The sequence below is a fragment of the Peromyscus eremicus genome, chromosome 8b (assembly GCF_949786415.1).
Source record: "Peromyscus eremicus chromosome 8b, PerEre_H2_v1, whole genome shotgun sequence".
Lineage (NCBI taxonomy): Eukaryota > Metazoa > Chordata > Mammalia > Rodentia > Cricetidae > Peromyscus > Peromyscus eremicus.
This window is the reverse complement of record NC_081424.1, coordinates 29,320,778-29,343,874: the sequence shown is the minus strand read 5'-3', so window position 1 is coordinate 29,343,874 and position 23,097 is coordinate 29,320,778. Positions and strand designations below refer to the sequence as shown.

At 37.2% G+C, this 23,097-nt stretch overlaps 1 protein-coding gene across 1 annotated transcript in view; it reads right to left on the bottom strand.

Annotated features, from left to right (window-relative positions):
• Positions 1–23,097, bottom strand: part of Lama2 (laminin subunit alpha 2) — a 581,125-nt gene that overhangs the window by 304,976 nt on the left and 253,052 nt on the right. Inside the window, exons 11-12 of the mRNA XM_059272617.1 lie at positions 10,724–10,864; positions 7,417–7,590 (exon numbers count right to left, since the gene is read on the bottom strand). Coding sequence (XP_059128600.1) covers positions 7,417–7,590; positions 10,724–10,864 — 315 coding nt within the window. The remainder of the gene's footprint in view (positions 1–7,416; positions 7,591–10,723; positions 10,865–23,097) is intronic.

The window sequence follows — 23,097 nt, the reverse complement described above, 5'->3', positions numbered from 1 at the left end:
TCCGTCAAGTCGACAGTTGATCGGCACAGATGGAATCTGCTATGCTCCTTGTCTTTATTCTTCTCTGCATGTTTTATCACTTGCTATACCCCTGGCTGCTTCCTCTTTTTCTGCTCTCTATCATTCCTTGTCATGATTATCCTGTCGTATTTGGGTCTTCTCCCTTGACCTGATTTTGCTTCATCAGGTGGGGGTTCATATGTTCCACTTCTCATGTGTCCTGTGCTTTGTAATATCTGATGAGATACCAGACACGGTGCATTTTAGACTGCTATGTCCTGAATTTCGTTGTACTTTAATTGGATGGGACTTGGTTTTGGTACGCAGTTAATTTTTTCGGAAAAGATAATTCTTTTCAGTAGATTCGCTCCAGACTTGCCTTCAGACTTTGTTAGCATGAATGAAGAATGGCTGTGGTCTGGAGCTAATTTAGTCCCCCTAGTACGCAAGTGTCCTCTGACACTTTACCGAATGTCCTCACTGCTATGACGGCATTCCAGGTTGGTCATGGGAAAGCAAGCCAACTCCAGGGAACAAGTTTTGCTCTAGACACTTTCCCAACCATTGTGTTTGAGGGATCGTACAGCAGATATAGCTGGTTTTCTTCATGCACGTGCCGCTCACCAGTTGGGTCCCTTCTTGCAGAAGTGCAGATCTCATGCTCTTCATCTCCACCTTCTGCGGCTTGCTCTTCCTTCACGTTCTGCTGCGCAGATTCTTGGTAAGTCGGCCTCTCCGTGTGTGCCAGCCCTTCTGCTTGACGTGTCCATGCTCTGTTGAGGTTTTTCCCTTGGTGTACGTCACTCCAGAAACCACTGCTCAGGCACTAATCTGAGACATCTGTAAACCCGAATTCTTCAATTCCCATTTCTCAGTGATTGCATTACCTCAGCATCCAATGCTCAGTATTATAAGCTGTCCAATCATATAATTTTGGTCAAGTGTTCCCGTGACTTAAACGAGGGAAGGAAATCCAGACCGTGGTCAAAAGCAGACATCCCAATGCATTATCCTCATGGAGCTTATTTAGTGTGATTGTGAAATTTTAGTCTTTCTTTCCAGCTGGAATTCATTTTTATGCATGATGAAAGGTAAGAGCACTTTACTTACCCTTTTCCCTACTGATAATTCTTGGCTCCAGATCCATAGTCTATCCTACTAACACTGATTTGCAATTTGGCTAAAAAATATTCATGTATGAACGGGGCATTTATGAACTCGTCTTTTAGTTATAGTAATCTCATCTTTTAGTTACATTAACTTTTTTTGAATCTTTGTATCAGTAATGATTGATTTGCTTCTATTTTCATCCATGACTTTGGATGATGAGTTACATGTTCTTACCTCCCTGGTCGAAGTTTTATTTAGACCAAAGATAAACCATGTCAAACTGTATGAGAAGAAACTCCCATTGTTTCATAAGATGGAAGACAGTGAAGGTGTTTTCAACCTGAGTCAGTTCACTGTGTTGCATTTCATCATTTTTCAAGTTATTCAGAGTTAGTATGTGAATTTTCACGTTTTGACCTGTTGACCTTCTGATATTGCCTCTTTAATTTTTGAAGCCATTTCAATTATTATTTTTGTGTGTGTAGGCTTCTGCATGTATTTGTATGTGTTCATGTGTATTCATGTATGTGGACGCCTGAAGGGAATGCCAGGTATGTTCTTAAATTGGCTTCCACCTTTATTTTTGAGACTGGGTCCCTCAGTGAACCTGAAACTGGCCAGCAACTAGCCAGGGAGCTACAGAAACTCACCTATTTTTGCTACCGAAGTGCAAGATTAGGGTTGAGGGAGGGCTGCTGCATGCAGCTTTTACTTAGAGGCTAGAGATTTGAACTCATGTCCTCCAGCTTGCAATCACCACAGACATCCCTCTTTGCATATCATTATCCCCTTTTGCTTAATTGTTTTCATTCCATTCCTCCTAATATTAAGTTTGGGTCTGTGTCTTCTCTGTTGTCATCAGCTTTCTTTTGCATTCAAATACATTAATATTCCTCTTTGTGTGTGTGTGTGTGTGTGTGTGTGTGTGTGTGTGTGTGTGTGTGTGCTTGAGATAGGGTCTCACTCTATAGCCCCAGCTGGATTGAACTCAAACCTCTTGCCTCAGTCTCCCACACTCTGCTTATTGTTTCTGCTCATACACTTTCTGTTGGATATGTTGCTTCAGTACTTTAATTTCAAAGCTAAGTGACACCAAGAAGTTAAAGATAAATGTTTGAATAATACCCAACTGCAAAGGGTAGCACACATCTAGATACCAACTTACCTTCATTGTTTTCCTAGTTGAGATATTTTGGTTATTGGCCAATGATTTTTGGCTGTGTATATTAACACACATGAAGGCACAATTTCATAGCTGAGTGAATATATTAGATGGCATGTTTTGTGCAGAATCATGGTGGCCATGCATTCCTCTACCCTGACCAGTAAATTTCTATTACTAAAGTCCTAGACTTTATTAGTTTTGTTGTCTACCAAACAACAACCTATTCACATTGAAATACTCTAAGGAAACTCCTTTATCTCCCCTTGTTATTAACCTGAATGTTCCCCTACCTAACTTAACTCATTCAGTTAATTATAGAAAGTGATCTTTGTGCCTATTATATTTCATTATAAAATAAGGAAAACAAAATAATTTTCTAATGAAAATTAGAGTGCTCTTTTATATACCAGTTTTCTGGGACAAATAAGGTACATATCAAACTAATATTACAGTAAGGACATATCTTTGCTGTAAAGACTATTCTTTGTTACCTTGAATCCTTCTTGGGGATATGTAGTTTTGCATAGCATACTGCATAGTAACTACAGTCAATGAATGATTCCTTGGTCTTTTTATGTTTCAACATGGATTTTCTCATTTATCCTTAACAAATTATTGGGGTTACTCCCAGCAGAAAGTATTTCCTGGGTTCCTGTGTCTAATTCTAAATCACTCTTAGTATGCTTTGATTTTTGAAATTAAAAAAAGACTACCAGCTGACTTACCCTTTTAACTTTTATGGCCAGATCTTTCCCCACATTCACAGTGATTTTAATTAATCCATTTGACTTAATCCACAGTTCAAGTTAGGAGGAATTGTAGGTGGAAAAGAGAATCTAAAATTCAACTTGTTGGTTACTTTTTTTTTTTTTTTTGAGACAGGCTCTCACTCTGTCTGTCCTAGAACCAATATGTACCCCATGACACAACTAACCCCAAACTCAAAGTGATCACCCCTCCTCACTTGAGTGCTGAATTTCAGGTGTGAGTACCCTGGCCTGCTTGAACTCCACTTTTGAACGATGTTGAGAAATGTGAAACAATGACCGTTTGTGTTTTATCGTTTTTTTTAAACCTATGGGCTTGAAATCTCCTCTCAACTCCCACACAAACTTCCACACAGGGGTCACATGTCAACAGTCTAACCAAAATAATTTTTTTGATTTTTGTTTGTTTAAGCATGTACCATCAATCAAAGTATTTTCTCGGGTCGTTTTATGTAATAAGATCCACTCTGTCAGAACGATTCCAGCATCCATTCTCTTCCTGTTCACAGATGTAATGTGGGCCCTCCAAAGAGTACAACCAAGGGATTTACCAGAGATGCTCGTACATGGAAAGGCTTCATGAGGAGCGTCTCAAAGCCTAACTGCGGGGGTTACTAGCATCAGAAACTACTGCATGTAGCCACAGAAATCCAATATGATGGTGTCGAAAATAAGAATGATTTTGTAAAAAAAAAAAAAAAAAAAAATCTCATAAGGTTAATTCAATAATCTTCGAAGACAAAATTTTAAATTTAACAACAGTGTAAGAATAGAAGCAAACACGCAGGAGCAGCTTCTCAGAGAATTTTACAGACACAGAGAACCGCTTTTGGACGCTGCACCAACCATTTCAGTCCACTAGGGGAACCTTAAGCGAATGACTTCATCAGTATTCCAGCAGCATTTAGTTTACCAAAGCAGTAAATTAGCCTAACTCTGAAATTCCCAAACTGTTTCCGAACAGCAGCTGCTTTTAGAAAGCCAGCAGGCCTCTCTGTCCTCTTCCTCGCTCCTCTTCTGCCTGTCACCCCACCCCACCCCCTCACACAAATGCCCTAAAAACAAGCATTAACATTTGCCCAGGATTGGGAAAATAAAATGCTATCCATTGCAGCCCAGTGGGGAACTGACTTAACCCCCTTGGCGGATTGAGAATGACATGGGGAAATTACGTAAAAATAAACTGCCAATGGTGCCTGGTATTTGCTCGTGGAGGAGAAAAAAAAATATGTCATGATTACTATTGAGGAATTAATTCATATTTGAGATGATGAAATTTTATTAGTGGCATGTAAATAAATGGACTACGATCTTCTGGGCTTCATCCATGATTCACACACACACACACTCCTAAAGCTCCTTACTTTCCACAAAGCAGTGTTGTTTCACAGGATAAAGGGCATTCTTTATTAAATTTGCTTGCATTCTTGAGTTTGATGACAAGCAGGATGACTTGTGTGTTATCACAGTGTGTCCCAGGAAAGGGCTCTTTTAGTATGTGTGGTTAGGATGCTAAGAGATGAAGGAAGAAGTACAGTGACTTTATTCTAGGAAGCATATGCCCAGCATCATTCCCCTCTGTTGCAAGCAGCCATATAACTAAAGAAATAGAAAAATGTTTCTGAATCTATCCCACTTATTTTTAGGAAAAAGTGATAGTATCTCATAAATAATTTTTTTATCTTAGGAATTAACACTGAAAAAAGTAGAGATGATATCATATTCTCACAGCCTATAGTCCATGGCTATCAATAAAACCCAGTGATTAAGCCGATGTAAAAGAAAATCATGATGTACTATTCCTATCAGATTCTGGCAGTGGCTCTTATTCACACAGCAATTACTGGCAAAAAAAATTTAGCCTCCACTGTTTAGAAAAGTGGGTTTATTGAATTTACAAACAAGGACCTACAATTTTCCATTTCCTTAGCAAGATATTAAATCAAGCAAGCTAAGTGTGTCATCATGACTATAATTTACGTGATGTGACATGACAGTTAAGATGTACTGTGGTAATTTCTGAGAGCTGGCAGTATTATTGTGGTATCAAAAATTTATATGGTTCAGTTATTAAGGCAAATTGTTTCATTCATACTGAGCGTGCTGACAGTAAACCACTGAGGGCTTCCACGGTGCACTAAAAAATGCCTTCCATAGTCAAACAATTTGCACACTCTGTTACCATCATTTTGCTCACTGAATGGAAATGGGGACACTGGCAGGCAGGGCTTTGTGAAGTGAAAATGATCTGCTGTGGAATAGGAAGGGTTTCGTTTGTGGGTGGTTAGAAGAAACAGTTCAGCCAGATGAGGGAAGTTATCTTTGGGATCCAACCACTATGAACAGGATGTCCAACTTCTTTGCTCCAATGTTATTTAATATCCCATTTGCTTGCTTTCCTTCTGTTGGTTTGATTTTCAGCCAACAGAAAGAAAAGGCATATGACCGAAAAAGAAATGATGGAAAATGTGGTCATTTTTATTAGTAACTATCATTAAATCAATAAATTTTACCTTAGTGCCATCAAAAAAAGAAGGAAAGAAAGAAAGAAAAAAAGAAAGAAAGAAAGAAAGAAAGAAAGAAAGAAAGAAAGAAAGAAAGAAAGAAAGAAGGAAAGAAATGTCTGAAACTCATCTGATTTTGACCTAAATTTCTTCTCGAAGCTCTTTCAGCAATAAAGGGAAAGAAGTTTATTTTTATTTTTAACTTCCTGGCAATGTTAAGCAGAAGAAATTCAAGGCAGGGATACAGGAGGTTTCTAAATAGAAGAGAATAAAATGACTTCGTGTCATAAAGGGCCTAGCAAATAAAAGTTTAATTATATTTTTATTACAGCTATTGAATTTTATGCAACATATGCTGTCTATTTTAAAATACATGTTCATTGAAAACCTACTTTATTCGTTTACACATTTTTCATAGTAGCATTTAGAAGCCTGTTAAAAATAAGAACATGGCTATGAGTTAAAATGTTTCAATCAGCTAAAATTACCAGTTCCCATTCATTGAGCAGTACATAAGTTACTATCATTTCTGTTTCAATGCTCACATATTATGCAATACAGCTAATAATTCTAAGTATGCTTTTGTTTACTTAACCAATGAAGAATTTTTTTTATAGCCAGTATTAGCGATATGTTCTTAAAGGTGACAGGTGATATTATTTCCCCATCACCAGCTTTTTCCCCCTTTTTTTAATTAAGAATTTTTTCTATTCTTTTTACATATCAACCACAGATTCCCCTGTCCTCCCTTCTCCCACCTCCCAGCCTTCTCCCCCAACACCCCCCTTCCCACCTCCTCCAAGGCAAGGTCTCCCATGGGGAGTCAGTAGAGCCTGGTACATTTCAGTTGAGGCGGGTCCAAGCCCCTCCTCCCTGCACCAGGGCTGCACAAAATGTCACACCATAGGCACTAGGTTCCAAAAAGCCAGCTCATGCACTAGGGACAGGTCCCAGTCCCACTGCCTGAGTATGTACCCATCACCAGCTTTTTGCCATCACAAGCTCCTGGTGTAATGAGGTTAACTTAATCCATGACAAGATACTAATTTTCATACACCAGGAAAATACTCACAAAAAACTAAATTTAGTTTCTAACAAATTATTTGGCAAGAGAAAACAGAATTCTAAACACCAAGAAATACATCTAGAGAGAATTAATGTACAATAGCATAAATTTTACACACACACACACACACACACACACACACACACACACCGTGAATTTTCAAAGTTGCTCTCATTTTTTATTGTGTGTGTATTTTACAAGTGTGAACCAGCTTGAAAACAGCATGTGCTTTCAATGTGGCAAGTTCAGGGTACTTCTCTGTCCAAATTCTAAAAACTATGTAGTTTATATACCTCATAGCAAACATTGAATTAGATGCATAATAAATCTCTTTTTCCAATTAGCATGCATGTTGGATAGAAGGAAAATGTGACTGACTGCCATGGCTTATCAATTTCGAAATAAAACTGAAAGAGATGAGGGGAGCTTTGTAAAAAAAAAAAATGCCACCCTAGACTAATGTACAAGCAGTTATATTTAAATGAACACATCACAGTTTCCTCCAATATCTAAAATATGTTTTCCAAAAGACTCTAGAGATTTCATTAATATTCACTCATTCAAAAAGTTTACCTAGGACCTATAAGAAAATCCAAAGGTGTCACAGTCCTTTGCTATCTCCTACATTCTATAAGTCATGCCACATGGAGGGTGCCCCCAACTTACCTCATTAAGTTGCTCTTGGAAGTCTAATACAGTAGGTGTTTGATTTCAATATTTAAAAAATACACATTAACTAAAACTCACTTCCTAGATATGTCAGTTAAAATACAGTTTCCAGAAGAATGTCACAAATGGACTTACTTTGTTTCCCAGATATGGAGCTGGCGCACTCCAGTAGTATCCATCCAGGAGGGATCGCCGGGCCTCAGAGTTACTGATGCTGATCTGGTGAGGTGAGTCTGGGTTATCAAGCTGGGGAGCCACCTGAATGTGGCCGGAGATGTCTGTGAGATACCAGCCTCGCATATCTTGAACCTTAAAGAAAATATAACCATCACTGGTTACAAAACACACACACACACACACACACACACACACACACACACACACATACACACACACAAGCAAACAACAGCAGCAGCTCATTTTCTCCAGCATAGAGCTTGCTATTTTTGAAATTAGGAGTGGAGAAAAGCTACAAACACTTAAAAACATAGGAGTTGTGTATGATGTGTATATCACCAAGCTTACCATATGTAGTCACATAGAAACCATTGTTTATTTTTTAATTGAAGTTTTTGAGAATCTTGATAGAGCCAAATAATAATCAGTTTTTACTGTTCCTTAAAATCTGGTTCCAAGTACTATGTGTGTGTGTGTGTGTGTGTGTGTGTGTGTGTGTGTTTGTGCATGTGCATGTGCATGAGATGTGTCTGTGCATACATGCATGCAGGTACCTGTGTGAGTGCGTGTGGTGGAGGTCAGAGATTAGCACCTACTGTCTTCCTCAATTGCTGTCTACCTTTTTGAGACAGGGTCTCTCACTGGCCCTGGTGCTGATTTGGTTCCTCCCATCTCTGTCTCCGCAGTGCTGGAGATATTGGTGTGCCCCACGGTACCCGGCTGTCTATGTGAATCCTGGGGATTTATTTTCAGGCCCCCATGTTTGCATGGTGAGCATTTTGCTAACTTAACCAAAAACAGAAATCCGTTCTAACTTATACAATGGTTATAATGTAATATAATTTATCAAGTACTTTGACTTGGAATTTTACGTTTTTCACTTCAGTAGTATTTATTTCTGCTTTAGGAGACCTAATATCTCACAAGTGTTGCATATGTATTCATAACGCAGAGGACAAAAGGAAATCATACATGCAAGACCTAAAAGGTAGCTAAATTTTCTGTTTTGAGGCTCCATGTCATTTGAATCCACCAGAATGTTGCTATGACAACATCTCCCAAAACTGTATATATTCTTTGCCATAGGATCGGAAGTACTCTGGGGACTTATATCCTGGCCCAGAAAAGGAAATCACTTTGAGGAAGGAATAAAAGATGAGTAATGGTTTGCTTTACAGTGTTATACCCTAGACAAGGTCAGGTATGCACTTCCACTTCAAATTGAAGCGATCCTGTCTAGTTAAGACAAAGCAGTATTTGCTGAGGTGTAAGGCTATGAGTGAGACACTAGGGTTGTATTAGTTTTATTGTCACTGTGACTAAATACCTAATATAAACAACTTAAGGTGGAAAGGATTTATTTTGCTTCTAGTTTCCAGAATATTTGTCCAACACAGTGGTCAGATTGTGGTAGAGAAGAGTCATCTAACTCATGGTGGCCAGTGGGCAGAATATAAGAATCCATGGCCTAATGTCCCTTCCCAAAACGTTCCCCTTGGACTTACTTCCTCTTACCAGGCCCCACTTACAGGATTCCTACCATCTCCCAAATAGACTATTCAACATCTCAATCTATCAATAGGATAAACTGTCTACTGGATGAGAGTCTGTGTAATCCAGACATTATTGCCTATATGCAGAAGAGTACTCTATGAAAGTCCCACTCAACTCTCAGTTTAGTAAAGCTGATAACCCAGGTTAGTCACCACAGGGGCTACCAGTTTCAGAATACTACTTCCTGAGATATAGTTGGTGTTGCAAGTGATTGATAGCAACCACAGTTATAAGGCTGAGGATGTATAGACTAAACATAACTTTTAATTTTCTTTTTGTGTAGAGATTATTTGATTTTTGTTCATCTTTAAAGCTTTGGGATATCTAAGTCAGCTTTGATCAAAAGAAAATACTAAACAAAGTCAATGGCCATTGGATAAGTAGACAATAATAAATTCTGACATCGGCTTTCTAACTTTATCTATCCTTCAGGTGTTCCGAGACATATGAAATAGGAGTGTGGATCTAGGTTCCGAAGACTAAAACTTGTTCCTTGCTTAAATTCATCAGTGGAATTGTTAAGAATGTTAAGCATAACTCTGTGAAAAAAATGAAGAAGTTAGACTTTGAGTCCATTTGTCATTGTTTCTTTGGAGTTTTTTTTTTTTTAATCAATACATTGGATAAATACCTAGAGGTTCACACTCAGACACAAGAGTGCAGTCAGAAACTTCTTATTTCAAACGACTTAAAAGTGATATAGACAGAACAATATTTCATGATTGTGCTCTGGAAGCTGGAAGAAGTACTTAGGAGCTAGCTTATCAAAATATCAGTCTATAAAACATGACTCTGACATGCCATTCTGCTGTTCACAATCGATTAATATCTACCCAGGTAGAACCCCACAGTGTCTCAGTGGCCTCTCTCTGGAAATCTACTTCTTTATTCATTCTAAATTTCTCTTCTTCCAGCCTACTTCCTATATGTTCTGCACTCAAAGTCCAGCCCATGTCACTATGGCAATCCCCAAAGATCTCATTTTTCTTTCATATATTTTCTACAGGGGGACAAATGGCTCTCTGCAGACAGGCAGTGGGGAGCATGGTGGGCCATGTGGGTAGAGATGTAATATGTGTTTGCTTTAGAAAAAGACAGTCTCAGTTATTGCTGAAGAACTGACAAGTCAGGTTTTTCTTAAGTGACATGTAGATCATATTGGTGAATAAAAATAAATTTACTATTGTGATCTTATGTTTTCTCTCATATATCTTACATTTGGGATGAAAGCAACATGATTTTCATTACGCTTTCATATATGGGAGCTGACAAGGGTTGCACTACTTCAGAGATGACTCAGTCTATACACTTACAAAAATACTTTAATACAGATTATTTTAGTGTATGTATATAAGGTATGTGCATGAGTGTGGATACCCATAGAGACCAAAAGAGGATATCAGATCACCTGGAGCTAGCATTACAGGCAGTTGTGAGCCACCTGTGGGTACTGGGAACCAAACTCTAGACCTCTTAATGAACAGCAAGCACTGGGTCACCTCTCTAGGCCACAGATAAAATCTGAAAAGTTTTGAACCTAAGTACAGAAAGCATTTGAAGGAAATGTCATACACTTTCTTTCTGGGCAAGTTTAAGTTGTATCTAAGGTTGTTCTGTTTTGTTTTGTTTTTCAATTTCCTACCAAAGAACAAAAATAGCAGAGACAGGGAGGAGCATGGGGTGGCAAGTGGAGGGCAGTGAGCATCCTTACATTGTCATAGGTCCAGTAGGAACTCTGACATCTGTTTGACACCCCTGAACAGAAGCACTCATCACATCCTTTTGGATTATCCTCTTGCAAGTTGAAGAAGCCAGATTTGCAACGGCTGCAGTCTTCACCTTCCACATTCTCCTGAAAGTATAGAGAGGTGTGTTAGCAACAGAGACATTCTTCAAAAGAAGAGTTGGATCTATGCCTGTATAAGGAAAACATGACTATAGTCCTCATTTTACTTTCTCACCCATTTGTAAAGCACAGCAATGTAATGGAAAACAACTGCTCTAAAGTTTCCTGTTAAGGTCTGTTCTAACATCACAGCCTGTGTATATAGCGGGGTTTACTGAGCGTTAAGGACTGCACTCAATGTTACTATTTTGATCTTTATTAAAAAATGTAGATTAAATATGATACATCAAGAAAATGTGTTAGTCTGATGAACGTGGAGTCAATATTAAGCTCACCATTCAGTGTTAAAGAGCAACTTCACCTTCAAATATATGATAGAATTAAAACACTTCTATTATACAAAATTGTCAAACCTTCATATTACAGGTTAAAAATATATGCACTTGAGGCAAGCATACAAGTTTGAGATGTGGAGAATTTGGGGTAAATATGTATAGGTAAGTAGAAAAGAGGGAAACTTTTTCCCTGCTTAATTTTATACAGTGTTTCCTAGACTAGTAGGTTATTTATATAGACTAATATTATGGAGAAAATCCATTCTTATTTAATGACTGTTCTCCAGATTAGGTTCATTAATCCTAATCCCAATACACAGAAAACATATTTGCTTCTAGGTGAGGCTACATTGTGTGCTCAGACCAATGAAAGTTGACTGCACAATGAAAATCTGTGAAGGGTGTAATCTGATTTAAGAAGTGGTTAATCCTGATTAATACCTCCAAATGAAGGCTTCCTCTGCAGGAAGTAGATTTCCAGCATCCTTAAGCATGCATGACTCCTTATCCCCCTCCTCCTTGCATTCTCCTTCTGCCTCATTGCATAGCTTTCCCTTTCCTTAGAGAGCTAACTTGCTTACCTACTGTTTCTATAGCTTCAAATGCACTGCTTTATTATAACCATGAAATCTTATCTAGGCTTACAAAGATTATTTTCTCCAAATACATGTAATATTTAGTCATAGGTGGAAACCTGTTGTTTAATTTCCAGCACAGCAACTGCATTTGAATCTAGTGCTGTTTCAGCCAAGAATTGAGGCTCCAAAATAATGGTCCCTATGGGACTTTTATGTCCCTCCAGATCTGCCTCCTGTCTCTGCCACCAAATGTAGTTTTAACTAAATCTCTATTGTTCTATTTATCAATAAGACTTGAGAGTCAGAGGCTGGGGTGAAAACCTGCTAGCTCACAGGGGTTGAGGAGCAACTATCTGACCGTTCTTTACCAGTGTGTCTCTGAAAGACAGTATGTTTCTGCTCTGCCAAACCAAAAAAGACCACCACACTCAAAGTCCTTCCCTACTACTTCTGTAGATCTCTCTATCCATCTTCCATATGCCCTCTTACTCTCTATGATCAACTTCTGTCAACTGGTTGCTAGCTCTACCTCTTGACCCAAGGTTGATTTTATTGAACTAATGCAAATACAAACTCGGGGTTCACAGTGTTATCATATATCCTACAACAGGCACTCTTCTGTGTATGTATTTCCAGAAAATAACAAGTTTCCTGGACAACATTGAGAAATGGCTTCATACAACTTTATTAAGATTAAACGAATTGCTTGGTGATGGTATTTTTATGTATATTAAAGTGTCACACAGTGGATGCTTATTAAAAATATATTTGCGAGGCTAGGAAGATGGTCCAGTTGGCAACACGCTTGCTACATAAGTACCGAGACAAGAATTTTAGCACCAACATTCAAGTTAACAAACAAAGAAAGCAACGACAGAAGAATAAGCAAAGCGGAAGGATGCTGGATGCACAGTGTGAGCCTCTAACCCCAGGACTGAGGAACCAGTGTCAGGAAGGATGTCAGGCTTCCTGGATAGCCAATCTAAGCTGAATTGGCAAGCTTTAAATTCAGTGAAAGACCCTGTCTCAAAATAAAAAGGTGGAGTGTAATAGAGGAATACATCCAACATGGCCTTCTCTGGCTTTCACATGAATGTTTGCATAGACAAACCTACATGTACATTCATGCAAATACACAAAATATATTTGAGTAAGCCAGGATTGAGAAGATGGAGTGGTAAAAAATGTAAAAACAGAAAACAGAAAATAGGCCCCAAATAAGCATAAGTTTTCAAGAACAAACAAGAGCTTCTTCTAAGATTTTAGATAATTTATTTAAACTTTGATTTTTGGCTTTTAACATCCATGGCCCATTCACAACCCCAACTATTATTGCATCTCTAGGATCCTTAACAGGAGGGCATGCCTACAGTGCCATTTCATGTCTTTGTATTTAGTGTCAATATGTATAGAAACTGAAGTGTGGTTACTAACATTCTCACCAGCTTTAAATTTTCTAGCCTGATTCCAAATATTTTGCGATGATAGATGCCAGCAAAAGTAATCAATCTACTCTCAGACCTGTAGGGACAAAGAAATCCCCAAAGCAGTGAAGAGCATCTTCAAAAGAGTACACAGGCAGGAAAGATGAAACATATCTATAATTATAATTTAGCTTTTTCTGTTGAGGACACAGTACAGCTGTTCTGAACATTGTGTTCTTCTGGGCTCTGTCTAGTCTACTTTTCATTTATTCTAAATTGAAAGCAAATAATGCCACTTTTCTGAGATCCAGACTGAGCTAAACAATTAGACATTTTTAGACATTAGCTACATATTCCTTAGTGCCACTTTAGCCTTGTAATGTGACCTTGAGAAAAATTATGAATAAATCATTGGATATTCAGTTTATTCTAATAACCCAGAGCAGCACATTAAAGTGGGAATTCTAGGTACTGTAAAAGACGAGAGTAGAGCCAAGGTCTCTGTTCTTAAAAGCCAGTGTCTATCTAGATAAAAGGATACACCTAAAATTAACTTTACTGCAAGGTGGAACATGGTCAGTGCATCTCCGAAGCAAATTAACTTATGAGAACATACTTAAGGAGGAACGGATTCTGCTTGTGAACACTTTACGCCAGGAAGAAAACTGCAAATAAACCTTGAAGCATGGTTTTAAAAAATTAAACTTGTTGGTGGATATAGGGAGACATCTATGTTAGCAAAGACAGTGAAAATAATGTTTAATATGAGGAAAGTTTTATTTGTCACCTATTCTTCCAAATAAACTCACAGAAAACTTCCTATATGGTAAGCATTTCACTTGGTACTTAAAGTCAAAGGCTTACTCTTAAATAATTGACATTTAAGGGTATCCTAAGAGATGGAAACTATCTCTTAGGAAATGGGAGATAATTAATGGGAGCTAAGCCGGAGACAAATCCACAGAATTGTATCTGAGGCACATGAGTTGACAGTAGTAGGAAAAAATTTATGAGATGTGAGACAGTGAGATACAGAAATCTTTCACTCCTATATAGTATAGGAATGGGTTAACTCAGCAGGTTTGAGTGTTCAAACAAATCATCTATTGATGAATGATATGTTAGAGCAGTGGTTCTCAACCTTCCTAATGCCATGACCCTTTAATACAGTTCCTCATGTTGTCATGACCTCCCCTTCCCCAATCAATCATAAAATTATTTTCATTGCTATTTCATAACTGCAATTTTGCTACTGTTATGAATCATAGCTTAAATATTTTTGGAGATAAATATTTGCCAATGGGGTTGTGACAACCTCTTTGCTATGGGGAACTAACCAAAAGATATTTGAGACGGCCTTCTAGAATGATTTTGTATATGTGGAAACTAGGTTCTCATTAGCTGATTTATATTAACACTCTACTAAATGTCTTATCTCACTCATCTGGAGGCTCCAGAGCCATGGTGTATCAGTGAGACTTTGTGGATACTGCAGATGAAGTAAACGCTTGCCACATGAGCATTCCATATTGACACAACTATCTATTTGACAAGACCCTGGATACAAGACTTGAGTGATCTTCCTTAGTTAGCAATACTCCCTACTTGTCACATATGGTGGGAGAGTAAGCATTCTGCATGCTTCTACTGGAAGAGGATGACTGACATCTTGTGCTTTGTTTTTCCTGGGCTCTTCACTGTGCCTCTTCTGTCTGTAGTGATTCTCATCTGGAACTGCTCATGTAATAAAATGTAACATGAATATAACATAGTTTTATAAATTCTGAAAGTCCTTCTAAGAAGTCACTCAAACTACTATGGTCTCCAGGAACCTCTAAATACCATACTAGGGATGATGGAACTTATAAAGCATTTGTAGACTAATAAGAACATGTTGTCCAACTGCTACTTTTGTCTCATTTAGTTTAACTACTATTTGAACTAAAGTATTTTAGGTCCGTTTTGCTGTTCTCAAGTTAATTCTGCAGCTTCTTCACAATAAGCTGCAATTTACCAATACGTCAACAAGGCAAAAACCTAATTTAGAGCATAATGTTGTCACCGATAAGTTTTATCCAGTCTCAAGCATCTGAACTTGAGCTAAACAGAGTTTGCTAACTGGCCAGACTATGTTCAAATAAGGGATGTAACCAATCCAGCTATTCCTATACTTTATCTCCAGTTTATCTACAGATGTTTATTGGTCACGCTGGAACACAGAGCTCTGTGAGTTTCCTCTGGTTCTGAATGTTACCTGATTCACAAGCCATCTTTAAAAGGAGCTTTCATGTTAATGTTCAATGAGATTAAAGGGCACTCATTACATCCAAAACTGCAATACGCTGACTGTTGTCAGGCTCTACCAGAGACAAATCTTACACACAAATAAATAGGACCTACTGATGTTTGCACCCTTATGGCTTCTGTAGTAGTTTGAATGTGAAATACCCCAACAGACTGAGGCACTTAACTCTTGCTTTCCATGCGACAGTACTATTCTAGGAGCTTGTTGAATGTCCAGGAGCTAGAGCCTTGCTGGAAGAAGTGCATCACTGGAATTAGATCCTCAGGTTGGATCATCTAGCCCACTTCCTTTTTGTTCTCTTTTCCCTGACTGCAATCACCTTATTCTCCAGTTACATCCACACCATGAGGGACTGTGTCTCCTTGAACTGCTGGAACAGGTAAGTCATAGTAAGCCCTCCCTCCATCTAGCTGCTTCTTATTGGCTATTTGGTCATGGTAATCGGAAATGTAACTAATACTACTCCTGACAGGACCTTTTGAATTTGAATCAGAAATTCTGTTTAGCTCACTAGAACTCTACTTTCTAGACACTTCAGTGGGGGAAATCTATAAACTTATTAGGTTTTCCTTCCTTTATCAAATGTTCTTAGGAAGAAGCGTATGTCATAATACATCTAACAATTGATGTATAGGGTTGTGCTTGAAAATGATTCTTTAAAAACAACAGTTTTCAAAGTGATTACTGAAGAACACATGGTGTGATGTATGCATTTCATGTCATAGAGAGTACCATGATTCCAATGCAGAAGTTGATTCTGAGACTTTTATGTGTGCATTAACAGAGTCAAAGGACCCTCACCTTTGATAGTGTAGGCTACACAATCATCTATATAATTAGTACCTTCATACAAATATGATCTTGGAAGCCTGAGCATTACTCTTTCTGCAGATTTGGGGTATTATATTTTGGGGTTTTATTTTTACACCTGTGATTCAATATTCCATCTACGAGTCGGCCTCTTACTGTATCCCCATTTCATACAGGAAGATCGTTGAGAGCTGAGATCTGGGACTTGCAGGTTTTGACTACTTTACATGAGAGTGAACCATCTGCTCTATAGGAGAGCTCTCTGCACAACTTGGTTTCCTTTGCTGCCCATATCAAATTGTTAATAAATGCTCTGCACATGATTTCTTTCTGTGACTCACACATCTAGTCACAGCTGAGCATCTCTGGTCCAGGTATGCTAGGGCGTGGCGAACTGTACTCCAGAGGATTATGGCAAAAGCAACTGGAAAAGTGCACAGATAACCTAAGACACACTGGAAAAAAATCCCTGCTCTGAGATAGGTACAAAGAACCCGTGCCGTGGCCGAAACCAGATTATCACCACAGTCCCCGAGTCTCTGAAGGAAAATTAAGCAGAAAAGTGACAGAGTTGATACAAAAGATGCATTCTGTTTTCCTCCTAACACAAAAATAATCTATTGCAACACTGTCCTCTGCAGTTGAGATGTTTTTAGGTGTTGTTACCCACTAAAGGCTACTTGCTGAAATAAATAGATAAAACCATTGTTTTTGTTCTTTTCCTATCTGTTACATTCTAAGGTTGGCAGACCACCCCATTGGTCCCCAAACTACAAGTAAGAGTATAACTGATCCTGAACTTCTAATATTGAGAGTTATTTTCTTTGTTATGATATTTCCGTTCTTTTTGTTCTAGCACTTCTTTGTACTGATCACCTTTTAAAGAGTTACCAGCATAATTTGATGTTTCAAAAATATTAAATGTCTCTTAATTTTATCTAAGTAATCAGGGTCTATGCCATTAAAGCTCTCATTACTTCCAATGGGCAACTCTTGTCAATTTATTTTAATATTTTAAGTGTTTAGAGTTCATTAGTGATTTTGCTAATTTACATATTTAATGATAGTTTCCACAATGAAGCCAATGAAATGGTACAATTTCCAGGTTTCATACTTTTATTCTAGAAATAACTATTCCTAATACACGTTCACTGTTCATTTCTAGGTTATTCTAATTGCATACACTAACTTTTAAATATGGACCAATCATAGCCTATGAATTTCCCTTTGTAAATATTCCATATAAAAGATAATACATCTTCCACACTGTGATATTAAAAGCATCACTTTGCTTGAGACCAGTGTTCTCAGTTTAGTCAAACTGTTTTTCATTATCATGACCCTCAAGGGGCATGCTTGGTCACATTATCATCATAATCTTCACCGGGAAACCTTAAAACTGCAGATGGACTACAGGTATAGATGTACTGCAAGGACATACTTATGTTACATGTAAAATTAATGTTTTTGTCTCTCCTGAAATAACACCCATCTCCTCAGGAAGGCTTGTTTGCTCTAGTCCCATAATTCCATTGACTATGTATAGTAAAATGTCTAATTAAAAGATATTGTGGTCTATCCTACCAAACACTCTTAGTGGCTGCCCTTTATTTCTTTAGGACTTTTTTTTTTTTTTTGCAATGGAATAACTAAATTTGAAAAGCCTTACTATGTAGCTAATTTTTTTCCCTTCAAATCAGAGGCTGGTGAGCTGACATCAATTTTCTTTTTGTGATAGCTTCCTCAGTACAGCCTCTCTCTCTGGAGAAATAGAGTCACAATAGCTTTCCTGTTTCCATTCTCATGAAGCTTCCTCCTTATAAATTAGGTACGACTTTAGCAGTGTGTGTTTAACTGTGATTGTTAGTCAACTGGGAATTCTATTGACAAAGTTACTGAGAATATCTACAGTGATATTTAAGTTTTTTTTTTTTTAATGATAATTGCTTGGGAAATTTTGCAGTCACGCTTAGTCTTGAGGCTCATGTAGTCAATTATACATTTTTCTTCCATAAAAGCCTTCATTTTATGTGTCTTAGTATTGAAATAAGTTAACATATGGAAAGATAATTACTTAATTAGCAGTATTTGTTGAGTGCATATTCTTTAAACGTACCGATCCAGAATTAGATAGTGTGTGGTGGTCTGGGGAAAGGCGAAAAGAAATGAGAGAGTTTCACTTCTCACAAACTACGTTTTATTCAATGTTGTTTAAAAGGATTGGTCATATACTAGTTTAAAGATTTTTACCCAGGAACTATTGAAATAAGATCTCAGTGCAGAACAGAGCTTCATTCCAAATGCAGCAAGGATAAGTGGGGCTTTATAACAGAATACAAGAGGGTAAAGCCATAGAAAGCTACTAACAGGGACTATTAAGGACAGGTACACTTGTTAAAACTACTCAGCAGCTTGCATGTGGAAGGCAGGGCAGGCTGCTCTGATGAGAAGGAAGAGGGACTCACAAGAATCTGATTTAGAAGGATTCTTATTAGACAAGGTTAGATTTGAGGATTAAGCCCAAAGGAAAGATGTAGACAAAAAGAGGGGTCAGAAGAGCCTATCTAATGTTGGGTAAGGAGAGAGTCTTTGTGTGTGTGTGTGTGTGTGTGTGTGTGTGTGTGTGTGTGTGTGTGTGATTTATGTTACTGTGATATTTTCTCTATGAAATTTAGATTAGAGATAAAAATCACTTGCATCAAGGTTCTTTGTAGAAATGTCATGACTTTAAGCAACCATCAATAAAAAAAATAATCACATGTAAATCTATATGTCCATACTGATGTTCTGTTTTCTAGGCACGCCTAATGAGATTTAGGTAAGATATACTCAGTATCATTGCTGTATATATAAGTAAACAGCATTAAATGGGACAAGAAACTGACGGCCAACGTCCATGATGTTTCCATTATTTTCCGCACTTCTTTCTTATAATCATTGTGTTATCTTTTTGGGTGTGCAATGATGAAGCATTGCCTAGGTTCCATGTCATCACCCAAGGTAAGACAGACGTAAGGTAGGATTCAAATGCTGAAAATATTTTAAAGGAAAACTGTGAGCGTGATTGTTGGAGGAGAATGCTTCCTAATGGGAAATTCAAGAAAGTGTTGATGGGAAAGTGGAGATTAAGCTGGGACTAAAATCATCAGGCAAAATAAAGGGGATGAGAGATGAAGTTTCCTAAGCAGTCTGAAAGAACTTAGAAAACTCCAGTTACTGAAAACTTGGGGACTAGGGAATTTAATCAAGTCTGAGAAACAGTGACAGATGTCCACAATCATTCCAGACAGGTAAGTTGAGGCCCAATCACATAGCCTTGTGGACTACTGAGGTCATAATAGAAAGTGCAATAAAAACAAAGTAAAGCAAAATGAAGCATAGACTCCAGTTTCTAATCTTGTACTAAGACTTTGGTAAAAAAAAATAAAGCGAAATGTTCCTTCTGGGATAAAGGTCAATCTATACTATTTATGACATTCCACAATCCAACTCATTTGAAATAAATAGTATAACACCAAACTACAAAATAGCCAAATTCTAGTATATGGTACCAATATATAAGCAATGATCAAAAGTGGGGTAGCTTTTATATTTAAAAGACATGTATATTTAAAATTTTCATGTATAGTATATTTAAAATTTTCTTACATGTGTGCTTATCTGCAAAAATGTACAGTTATTAAATATTTTCAACTTTACATGAATGCAAACTTTAGGACATCTATTTTTAACTGAAGTTTTTGGAAGTTATCATTCCTTATACACATACATTTACTGTGATCAATTTGTTTCCTTTTATTAGATTAAATGAAGATTTGGTTTCTTCTCAGCATCTCTAAGGAATTGGTTATAGAACAGCTAGTGGGTCCGCAAATCACTGATACTCAGCTACTTAAATAAAATCCTGTTCCATCTGTGTACCCTCCCATTAAGCTAAACTATTCCCAGATTAATTCCAAACATGAATACAACATAAATTCCATGTAAGTGTTACCCTGAATTTAGGGGATTAAAAGTGAAAAGTGTATATGCATTCCATATATATAATTGCTTTTCAAATATTTTTTCTTTTCCCTATTTTGTCCTGTCTGTGATACAGGGATCAAATCTGGGGGTTTATGAATGTTAAGCAAGTATTCTATATAGCCCTAGTTTTTCACCCTGTGATGAGTTGAATCTACAGAGGTTACATACACAGACAAGGAAAGTGAGCTTATTATAATTCATGTTTGCTATTTTTCTGGTATTTATTTTTCTAAATTTCATTATAACAAGTATTTATGTATTAAACATCTTTTATATAATTTTTTAAAATGTATTGTTAAACTTGTTTAGGATAAATGTTTAGTCATGAAATTTCTAGAGCACAGGGTAAAGTCATCTTGAATTAGTGTTACTAATTCATCCTAATAACAATGACACACATTTACTTCCATTTCCCAAAATTTCCTGTGCTGTTTGGTAGTATCAACTGTCTCCACATTTTCAATTTTATTTTACATTCTTGACCATTTTTTTTTCATTTTGCTTTTTGAGAATCTTCTACTATATATTTTGATCACATTCATTCCCTCCCTCTCCCCCTGCTCTTCGCTTTCCCTGCCCAAACTTACTGTCACATTGTTTAAACTCCAGTCTAGTCTGTGCTGTCTATGTCCTCTTGGATGTCTGCCTTCCACTTGAGGGTGCTACCTACCAGGGGCCACATTCTTAAAGAAAACTGACTCTCTCTCTCTCTCTCTCTCTCTCTCTCTCTCTCTCTCTCTCTCTCTCTCTCTCTCTCTCCTCTCTGTCTTCTCCCCCAACCCCTGCCCTGAGAAGCAATCACAATCACAGAGTCACCGTTTTATTTCTGGATATCATAAGGAAGGAATAAAGTCAGTTCTATTCTCACATAGCACACAGGTTTGGGAGTTTGATTCCTCATAGGCCACTAACTTTTCTTCTCCCAGATCTACAGAGACACAAAAAACTGTCCGGCTGCTTCACTAAATTTACATCATGGAGCTGTAGTCTCCTGCCCACATTTGGAAAGCATTTCTGGGGACCCCACAAGAAGCAGTTCAATTCTTGTCTATCTCTGTGGACCAATTCAAGTGTATTAATTCCTCCGAATATTGGACTTTATCTTAAAACTAAGACTGACCTTCTACCTACACCTTACCTATCTTGTGACTCAAATTGGCTTGAGCTTAGGTTTAACAGATTTCCCTCTTAGGTCTGACACCTAGAAATTCCCATCTGTTTCCTGAATCTAACTATTTTTAGTTTACTATCTGAATTTATCCAACCAATCTATATGTTTGAAATAATAGAAGCTGGAAAAGTTGTGTCCATCTCAACTCAACACAGCTTTTAGAATCTCTGTCACTTAAAATTCATAAAAGAAAAAAAAATAGGCCTCACGTTTCACAATGAGGAAGTTCTTTAAACTGTTTTCATACTCAATGGATAGTTCTGACTCAAGAAAACTATGAAAAAGGAGCCAGGCCAGCCAGATAACTCAGCACATAAGATGCTTGTTGCCAAATTGACAACCAGAGCTAGATCCCCAGGATTCACAAGGTGTACTGAGAGAACTAATCCCAGCAAGTTGTCCTAGACACATACATACACACACACATATATACACATACAGTAAGTCAATAAATGTAATAAAAAAGTTTAAAAAATATAAGCATTTGAAAAAGAAAATAGTGAAAAATTCTTTTTATATATCAAAATAAAGAAATAGAAATGTAAATTTTTATTGATTAATATGCACTTTGCATGTTCTTACATACTTATTATTTATATCTGTTTTATATTCCATTTATAAATAAATAATTGTTTAAAGTCAATTATTTTTGCCAGGTGGTGGTAGCTTTTAATCCCAGAACTTGGGAGGCAGAGCCAGGCAGATCTCTGTGAGTTTGAGGCCAGCCTGGTCTACAAAGTGAGATCCAGGACAGGCACCAAAACTACATAGAGAAACTCTGTCTTGAAAAAAACAAAAAAAAAGAGAGATAAAGTCAATTATTTTTATATCAATACTCATGAATATACGTGCACACACATACTTTATACTGAAATAAAAATCTATCATTTTATTGTAAGCATCCAATAATGTTTTTCTTCTTATAAAGAATTTTGATCTATATTTTTTTATCAGTTGGCATAATTACTTCAAATCATATTTTTTTTAAAAAAGGATATGTCTCATTCCTTTCTGTACTAGTGGGTGTTTCTTTGAATATTTAAATTGTACTCATAGCTGTTTTAAATACTTAGCTATTTATCATTCTTATAAATGAGAGGTGATGGGCAATTCATCACAGTGCAGTGTCTGTACGTTGTTACATAGTTCATTATAAGACACCATGATGTAATTATGTTGCAACATAATTTTTGATAAGAGTAACTCATTCATTATGTGTGTATGCTTTTTTATATTTTCATAGTTGTGCTGGCATCTTATGAAACTCGCTTTCTGCAAATTTTTATCATAGGACTCCTTAAGAGCTGCTGTTTTCTATTTAAAATATCACACTGTTGAAAGACGTTGTTTTCAATGATGCTATGTAGTTAATTTTTAAGTCTCTTTTATGATTTCTTAATTACTGTTTATTGTAGCATTTTGATGGCGTGCTTAGAGCGTCAAGTGTGTTCATGGTGGCTTTCTTCTCATTAGGATTACAGTCACTCTTCTCAAGACTCGGTGCCTAAGCAGCTCTGGGAAATTTCCTGTGAGCACAGCTCATTACCAGAGCTCTCGTGTCTCAGGCTTCCTGGCTCTGTCTCCCAAAGA